At 41.8% G+C, this 9,704-nt stretch overlaps 1 protein-coding gene across 1 annotated transcript in view; it reads left to right on the top strand.

Moving 5' to 3' along the window:
* Window positions 1–8,413, top strand: part of FAM150A (family with sequence similarity 150, member A) — a 9,202-nt gene extending 789 nt beyond the window's left edge. Inside the window, exons 2-4 of the mRNA XM_010839014.1 lie at window positions 5,493–5,546; window positions 7,042–7,122; window positions 8,334–8,413. Coding sequence (XP_010837316.1) covers window positions 5,493–5,546; window positions 7,042–7,122; window positions 8,334–8,413 — 215 coding nt within the window. The remainder of the gene's footprint in view (window positions 1–5,492; window positions 5,547–7,041; window positions 7,123–8,333) is intronic.
* The last annotated feature ends 1,291 nt before the right edge of the window (window positions 8,414–9,704 follow it).

Here is a 9,704-nt window from a genome sequence, read left to right as displayed (position 1 = left end):
CCTGAGAGGTCGGAGCACAGGGCGGCAGTCTTGCAGTCATTTAGCCGCTCAGCACACACCGGACGTACTTTGATGGGTGTGGGAACACAACGAACCAACATGATTGGTTCTCGTGCTGAAGGAACTCGTGTTAGACTTGTCCACCCCGAATGTCTCAGCAGTCTGGTCCTGCCTTTGTCTTGTCCTGCCCATCAGTCACCCTGGTTCAAGACAGGCTGTCTGCCTAGCGCCAGGAGTGCCCCCTGCTGGGGCCTCAGAATAGACGGTGGGCTTTCATTACTGGCATCCTGGCTTCTCCACTGTTCCACCATCACGCCAGCAGAATGGAGCAAAGCATCATGCCCAGAATTCTGCAGAAGAAGGGGAGCACTGGGGTATCCTCTACTGAAATAAAGACAGGGTTGGCTGACTGAGAAAGTGGGCAGTTGTGGGACTAGAGGGAGTTTGGAGGAACTTGGGAGAAGGAATTGGTGTGCAATGTGTAACAGGTGGCGCTAGTGGTAAAGAGCCCACCTGCCGAGGCAGGAGACATAAGAGACAAAGGTTCGATCCCTGGGTCAGGAAGATCCCCTGGAGGAGGGCATGGCAACCCACTCCAGTGTTCTTGCCTGGAGAATCCCATGGAGAGAGGAGCCTGGTGGGCTACAGGCCATAGGGTCGTATAAGAGTCGGACACGACTGAAGCGACTTAGTATGCATGCATACATGTACACACACGGGAAACAGAAGTATGAGGGGCTTTTTGAGAGTTTTGATAGAAAGGCTTTGCCTTTTCAAGAGGTGACAGTACATTCTTCTGCAGACTGATGGAACCAGATTTGTGTTACAACTTTTTTTTTTAGTATAAAACCTTGCTGGCATGAGGCTTACAGCAGGGATGTAAAGGCCATTTATGAACAATTACAAATGAATATTCTTTGTAGCACCAGACTATTTCCTCCTGTCACAGATAAGCAGCGGTTTCTCTGGGTTTTCCAGGGAAGTCCTAACTTCTCTTGATGGCAGGACATTAAGTCCCCTGTGACCTGCCCTCTCTTCCTTTCTGGGGTTCTCACAGGATTCAGGTTGCATGGGTTGGTCCTGCTCCTCACAGACTGGCAGCTGCTGCCTCTGCCTTGCCACCAGCCTCAGGAACACACTTCTCTTGCCTCTGACTGTCAGAATTCACCTCCTCTCACAGGCCCTTTTCCTCTGTGATGTCTTTGCATCTATTTCTTTGTTAAGACAAAACAAATCTGAATCCTAAATTCTTTGCAGTATCATCAGTGAAATATTACAGATGCTGTACATTCCAAAAACGTATTCTATCAAGTTCAGTTCAGTTCAGTCGCTCAGTCATGTCTGACTCTTTTCGATCCCATGGATTGCAGCATGCCAGGCTTCCCTGTCCATCACCAACTCCCAGAGCTTACTCAAACTCATGTCCATCGAGTCGGTGATGCCATCCAGCCATCTCATCCTCTGTCATCCCTTTCTCCTCCTGCCTTCAATCTTTCCCAGGATCAGGGTCTTTTCCAATGAGTCAGTTCTTTGCATCAGGTGGCCAGAATCCTGGAGCTTCAGCTTCAGCATCAGTCCTTCCAATGAACACCCAGGACTGATTTCCTTTAGGATGGACTGGTTTGATCTCCTTGCAGTCCAAGGGACTCTTAAGAGTCTTCTCCAACACCACAGTTAAAAAGCATCAATTCTTTGGCCCTCAGCTTTCTTTATGCTCTAACTCGCATATCCATACATGACTACTGGAAAAACCATAGCTTTGACTATATGGACCTTTATCAGCAAAGTAATGTCTCTGCTTTTTAATGTGCTGTCTAGGTTTATCATAGATTTTCTTCCAAAGAGCAAGCATCTTTTAATTTCACGGCTGCAGCCACCATCTGCAGTGATTTTGGAGCCCACAGAAATAAAGTCTGTCACTGTTTCCATTGTTTCCCCATCTGTTTGCCATGAAGTGATGGGACCCGATACCATGATCTTCGTTTTTTGAATGCTGAGTTTTAAGCCAGCTTATTCATTCTCCCCTTTCACTTTCATGAAGAGGCTCTTTAGTTCCTCTTCACTTTTTGCCATAAGGGTGGTGTCATCTGCATATCTGAGGTTATTGATATTTCTCCTGGCAATCTTGATTCTGACTTGGGCTTCGCCCATTCCGGCTTTTTGCATGATGTACTCAGCATATAAGGTAAACAAGCAAGGTGACAATATACAGCCTTGACATACTCCTTTTCCAATTTGGAACCAGTGTGTTGTTCCATGTCCAGTTCTAACTGCTGCTTCTTGACCTGCATGCAGGTTTCTCAGGAAGCAGGTAAGGTGGTCTGGTATTCCCATCTCTTGAAGAATTTTCTACAGTTTGTTGTGATCCACACAGTCAAAGGCTGTAGTCAATGAAGCAGAATTAGATGTTTTTCTGAAATTCTCTTGCTTTTTCTATGATCCAACGGATGTTGGCAATTTGATATCTGGTTCCTCTGCCTTTTCTAAATCCAGCTTGAACATCTGGAAGTTCTCGGTTCATGTACTGTTGAAGCATAGCTTAGAGAATCTTGAGCATTACTTTGCTAGGGTGTGAGATGAGTGCAATTGTGCATGAGTTTGAATATCTTTGGCATTGCCTTTCTTTGGGATTGGAATGAAAACTGACCTTTTCCAGTCCTGTGTCCACTGCTGAATTTTTCAAATTTGCTGGCATATTGAGCCTTTTCACAGCATCATCTTTTGGGATTTGAAATAGCTCAGCTGGGATTCCATCCATTAAGTATTGTGGTACAATTTTAAATAATTTGAACACTAGGTATATTAAAAACCACTGTATAAAAAGACACTAGGATGAGATGGTTGGATGGCATCAACCACTCAATGGATATGAGTGTGAGCAAACTTCTGGAGATAGTGAAGGACAGGGAAGCCTGGTGGGCTGCAGTCCATGGGATCACAAAGATTAGGACACTACTGAGCAACTGAAGAAACAAAGTATTAAAAATCAGGGCACCCACACATATGACACACATGTGTCCTTGGACTGTCAGCTGTGAGGGCCTGGGAGCAGCCACGTCCCAGTAGCAGCAAGTACATCACCCGGTGTCCAGACTTTGGTTCTGATACCATGCTCTGTAAGAGGAACTGGGGCTCCTCGGAGAAATGACTGATGCTAACACAGGACAGGAGATGACTCGGGATGAGCTTGGAGCATCTGTTTGTACCTGAATGTAAGGAAGTGATAAAAATTCAAAACACCATCAACAACCCCTCCCTCCAATGATGGCAGATTTTTACTGGAAAGAATTCTGTCTTTTGTCTTCTACTAAGCACAAACGACAAATGCATTAGTTAGTGATATTATATCGTATTGATTATGAAGGAACTCAGTGCTGAGGATTCAAGACGTTTTTTGTCTTTTTTGGAAGATCTAGAGTACAGCTCTCAAACATGCAAATGACTCTCCTAAGAGTTCTTGTTAAAGTGACTCTTAGATCTGGGCCTGAAATCCTGTATTTCTTACCAACTCCCAGAGATCCATGGAACTGAGCTACTACTACATATGAATTGTTTTAAATACTTATATTTTCCCTCAGTGATTCTTTCAGCCCTGATGTAATAAATCTAGTTCTTATTTTTGAAAGTATAATTGTTTTAATATTGAATTGGCCAAAAAGTTCATTCGGGGTTTCCGTTGGCTAGTATGGGAAACCCCAAATGAACTTTTTGGCCAACCCAATATATTGGGAAAGAGAAGAAACTTGGGGTTTCCCAGGTGGCACTAGTGGTAAAGAAACTGTTCACCGACGCTGGAGACGTAAGAGATGGGGGTTCTATCCCTGGTCCAGGAAGATCCCCTGGAGGAGGGCATGGCAACCCACTCCAGTATTCTTGCCTGGAATATCCCATGGATAGAGGAGCCTGGTGGGTACAGTCCATAGCGTCTCAAAGAATAGGACAGGACTGAAGTGACTTAGCAGAATAAGCATGTCATCTCTTTAAAGGAAATGGTAACTCAAGGAACTATATAACAAATATTTCAGTTCAAGTTCATAAAAATGGTGGATTGAAGCACACAGTAACACCCTTCAGCACCTCAGAAGGTACCAAGGATCCACCAACATGGCTTTGTATGGAATTGATCATGGCAGAGCAAATTATCTTTTTGGTAAGATATTAAGTTATATGCAGGTAAAAGCAATCACTAAAACACATTTTTTGTTATTTTCTAGTTGTTCTGTGTTATGATTTTTTATTATTTCACATGATCTCTGCTCATTTTTAAATAAGAAGCAGGAACAAGAGATAAGCTTGCCAACATTATATACATAATATGCAAATCTGTTCCTTTAAAAATATATTATTGTAAACTTAAAATTGATGAGGGTGGCAGATGGTAACTGTTTTGGTTAAATAAAAACTAGAAATTTTCATAAGTTGGATGAATGAGATGAGAGGTTATTCAAGTTGCTCCAGGATAATTTTCATGCATTACCTAGGGATCTTTTTATTGTTAATCCATCTGTACATGGAATCTCTTATACCATTGTCATTAGCTACCAGAGGAATGAAGGATACATTCTATCTTTGCACTGTCCAGCATGGTAGCCACTGGGTACTTATGACCGCTGAACACTTGCAGGGTGGTTGGTCCAAACTGACATGTGCTGTGAGTGGTAAATACACCTCAGATTTTGAAAATTTAGTATAAAAAACATAGACCACCTTCTTTCGTGCATGCATGCTGAGTCACTTCAGTCATGTATGACTCTTTTTGACCCCATGGACTGTAGCCCTCCAGGTTCCTCTGTCCATGCGATTCTCCAGTCAAGAATACTGGGGTGGGATGCCATTCCCTTCTCCAGAGGATCCTCCTGACCCAGGGATTGAACTGGCATCTCTTACATCTCCTGCATTGGCATGGGTTCTTTACCACTAGTGCCCCCTGGGAAACATTGATTACACATTGAAAGGATTATATTATGGACTTACTAGGTTAAACGATGGAGAAGGCAATGGCACCCCACTCCAGTACTCTTGCCTGGAAAATCCCATGGACGATGGAGCCTGGTAGGCTGCAGTCCATGGGGTCGCTAAGAGTCAGACATGACAGAGTGAGACTTCCTTTCACTTTTCACTTTCATGCATTGGAGAAGGAAATGGCAACCCACTCCAGTGTTCTTGCCTGGAGAATCCCAGGGACGGGGGAGCCTGGTGGGCTTCCATCTAGGAGGTCACACAGAGTCAGACACGACTGAAGTGATTTAGCAGCAACAGCAGCAGCAGCAGGTTAAACGATGTATTAAAATTTCACCTAATTTTTTTTTACTTTAAAAAATATAATCAATATTTTGCATTGTTAAATATTACATAATATTTAAAAATTTAAATCACTATTTTCAAATATTTAAAATTACTAAATTATTCTTTTGAATTAGTGGTTCTAATGTTATTTTTAATGAAGAAGACACATTCGAGAAATTTTAAAGTTTTTCTTTTTTTATTTTCAGAAATATTCCCAAGAGATTTGAACTTAAAAGACAAATTCATCAAGCATTTCACAGGTAAGCATGAACTTTATCAGTGGTTCAATTAAATAAAAAGACTGTAAGCCGATTACTTCATGAAGCAGTGAGGATTTGAAGATAAATGTCTGTGAGAGGCTCACACTTGGTTCAGGAAGGTGGACAAATCCCATTACCTAGTATTAATGTGATATAAACCAGATCTGGGTGAGTGATAGAAGTGTAAGCAGAGTTTAGGGAGACACAGGAAGTGGATGGTTTTGCCAAAGACTATGAAGAACAGCTGTCGGGGACACAACGTGTAAGGTGGGCTTTAAGGATGAGTAGAATTTTCCCTTACCAGAGAGGCATTCTGGTCAGAAGGAATCCTTTGAATACGTGGTGTGATCTGGGACAGGACCCGGGCCATTTAGGCAGGAGTGTGTGTGGCCAGGGGCAGAGTATGGCTGGATCGGTGGGTGGAGTCATGTGACGATGGAGTCATGTGACAGCTCTCCGTGATACACGGGGGGTGTAGCCATGTTGCCCGGCCAGCAGCACAGTGGAAGTGTTTCGCTCAGGGCAGAGCAGACTTCCTGATGGCCCATTGTCACCTGGTCAGTACATGTGGCTTCCCTCCCACGGCACTCCTGGGCTCTTCATGCAACTTGGTGAATCATTACAGTTATCCTGTGCCCCACATTCTAGCAAGTCACCTAATCATTGTGAACTGTGCACCCCACCTTCACTCCATTCCTAGTCTTCTCCTAGTGGTGAAGAACCTGCCTGCCAATGCAGGAGATACGAGTTCCATCCCTGGGTCAGGAAGATCCACTAGAGAAGGAAATGGCAACCCACTCCAGTGTTCTTGCCTGGAGAATCCTATGGACAGAGGAGCCTGGTGGGCTACAATCCATGGGGTCACAAAGAGTTGGACACAACTGAGCAACTTTCTCTATCGGCACTCTGGGCTCTCCTTCTACCACTTCCATAAAAGCAGACTTCAGACATAGGGATGAATTTTGGTGTGGACTATCTTGGTTTGTGGGGAAAGATAAGGGAAGTCTCAATACCCTGTCCACTTTACAGTAGTCCTTGTCGCTTATAGGACACAAATCAATCTAAGTAGAAAGTGGAATAAATGTCCCTGCATAGAAACTTCATTCCTGTTAAATACAAAACTGAAGAGCATAAAGTAGAAACCAGAGATATTTGTTTTTTCATTCTTCACGTCCTCTTAATTTGCTCTCTGCAGATTTTTTCCCTCTCCTATCTAGAGCTTTTGTCTCTTAATTATTCTGAAGAGTTTTTCTGAAATTGAAGGTTCTCTTATGTGAGTTGTTGAGACTGTGAAGTGAATTTTGATTGTTTTTTACAGACACACCTCATTGCCTCCTCCAGAGTCTGGGTCGGGGGAAGATGTGCTCTTAGGCAAGGTCGTTTAAGGGCATGGGAAGATGTAAACCAGGGATATCATCACTATGCAGAAAGTGCTAGGGAGTTTGTTTGGAAAACACACCACGTTTACCATAACTGTTCTTTTCCTGTCCTATAGGGCCAGTCACGTTTTCAGCTGAGTGCAGCAAACACTTCCACAGGCTGTATCATAACACCAGGGACTGCTCGACGCCAGCTTGTAAGTAGCTCGGGTCGTTTTCGTTCTTTTAAAAAATTCTTTGGGACTTCCTTAGTCCTAGTGGCTAAGACCCCGTACTCCCAGTGCAGGGGGTCTGGGGCTCAATCCCTTGTCAGGAAACTAGATCCTATCCCAACTAAGACCTGGCACAGCCCCCCAAAAAACTTTATCCAACTGTAGATGCATGTAATCTTAAACTTCAACTGTCTGTGAGTGGGAAATAATAGACTAAATATTGTAAGACGTGCTGTTTATAATATTGATGGTACTCACACTTAACGTGTGTGTGTGTATGTGCTGTTGACATTGTAAAGGAATGAAACCACATTCTAATTGGGACTATTTCAGACAAATCTGAAAAGAGCCAGATTTCCTTAAGGACCACGGTATTTGTCAGGATTTAAACATTTTATCATTTAAAAAATTCCTTGGCACAAATAAGGCAGTCTCATATAAATGAAAAAAAATGACCATGAAGTATAAGTAAAAATTTCCTCATAAGTTTTTAAAAAAATAGTTTCATATCACATCATTTATATAACAAGTAATAGATTTTTTCCTGAATAATGGTAGCATGTATTTTAAAGGTTGTCTAATGAATTTTTTTTGATACTTAAGTTACTGAACTGAGTAGCAATTCTAAACATAATATTTAAATGCTCTCCTTTATCTAAATCGTGATTAAGTATGGTAACTCGTTGCCTGTTTTTAAATTCCTTTCTCAGTCTAAACTTACTTTTCAAAGACAATGAACTTTAAACATTTTGTAGTTTTTTCTTAAACTAAATTGGTCATCTTGAGGGATATTTAATTTTACCCAGGATGTTGAGTCAGAGTTGTTGTAAGTTTTTCAAAAATGCTTGTGTTTGATGACTAGGGAGGACGAGTCCTGTTGACATCTAGGCAGAATGATTAAGTGGTAGCTCAGCCTGGTGGAGAAACTTTGGGCTTTGGAATGAAGCTGAATCCTAGCTATGAGATTCTTAACATTTTCAGGCTGTTTTCTCATCTCTACAGTGAAGACAGCAATAGCATCCAGCTGCTTACATCAGTAGGAGAATTAGTGAGAAAATCCAGTTAAGTCCTTGCTCTATTAGATGCTTATGAAATTATAGTTATCATTACTAAGCACTAGTGACAATAATTTAACACAGCTTTTCCCACGTTTGTAGTAACTGTACACATAATTGTCTCTTAAATGTTTTTCCTAGATTACAAAAGATGTGCTAGATTGTTAAAAAGACTAGCAGTGAGTCCTCTGTGCTCGCAGACGGAGAAGACCTACGTGTGAGTATGTATTTATCAATTTTCCTTTTTCTGTTTAACAGCTTGATTTCTTAAGAAATTTTGAACAATTAAAAAACCCCAGGAAGCTGATTTTAGCACCACCTGGTGAACTTAATCTGTGGATTTTCCACTTAGTGTTAAAGTCTGGTCTAAATGGTGTATTAAATTAATAAAAAAGTATGTCCTCAACAATGATTGAATTAATAGAAACAGATTTTTTGGCAACCTTACTGTTCCTGAGTGATTTTTAAAAATATTTCAAATTTGATGTTATTTCATATCACATGCAAATATACATGAGATGAACAAAACTATTTAACGGTCTACCTTTAAAAAAAAACTGGTCAAAATAGATACAGTCATAATTTAAAAGTAGACACAGTATAATAAAAGTAGGACCCTAGAATTTTGATTTATACAATACAGGTTAAGATAAGAGACACAGTATTAGAAGAATAGAAGGAAAAGCAAATAATCAAACACATGATGAACATGTAGGCATTGTTTGCTCTGGTATATATTTTGCCAGAGTGAAATGGTAAGTCAGAATTTTCATTCTGGCTAAATTACCCTTGGAGCTCTAGAGCAATAAAGTATTGGTATGACCTAAATAAATCAAATGTAAATTCTAACATTTGTTTACAATTATAGAAGCCCCACCAGGGCTTCCCTTGTGGCTTAGCTGGTAAATAATCTGCCTGCAATGAGGAAGACCTGGGTTTGAGCCCTGGGTTGGGAAGATTCCTTAGAGAAGGAAATGGCTACGCACTGCAGTATTCTGGCCTGGAGCATTCCATGGACTATGTAGTCCATGGGGTCGCAAAGAGTCAGACACAACTAAGCGACTTTCACTTTCATAGAATCTATGGGAAAGACTGAAAGGTATTCATTTCCGGGCAAAGATCTTTCTAATCTTTGTTGTTCTTTCCAGTGTAATACAAAGTCAACATTTTGGGGGTGTGTCGGGGGGTGGTGTCAGTGTATCAGGACCATGGACAAGTCCTTTTAAAGCCACTGACTCCTCAGCTTTTGCGTCTTGGAGAACCTGTAATCTAGAAGTATCTGTGAATATCTTTGGAGAAGGCAATGGCACCCCACTCCAGTACTCTTGCCTGGAAAATACCATGGACGGAGGAGCCTGGTAGGCTGCAGTCCATGGGGTCGCTAAGAGTCAGACACGACTGAGCGACTTCACTTTCACTTTTCACTTTCCTGCATTGGAGAAGGAAATGGCAACCCACTCCAGTGTTCTTGCCTGGAGAATCCCAGGGACGGGGGAGCCTGGTGGGCTCGCA

Source organism: Bison bison, unplaced genomic scaffold (assembly GCF_000754665.1).
Source record: "Bison bison bison isolate TAMUID 2011002044 unplaced genomic scaffold, Bison_UMD1.0 scf7180017864108, whole genome shotgun sequence".
Lineage (NCBI taxonomy): Eukaryota > Metazoa > Chordata > Mammalia > Artiodactyla > Bovidae > Bison > Bison bison.
The sequence above is the reverse complement of the archived record's forward strand: the minus strand, read 5'-3'. Positions and strand labels throughout refer to the sequence as shown.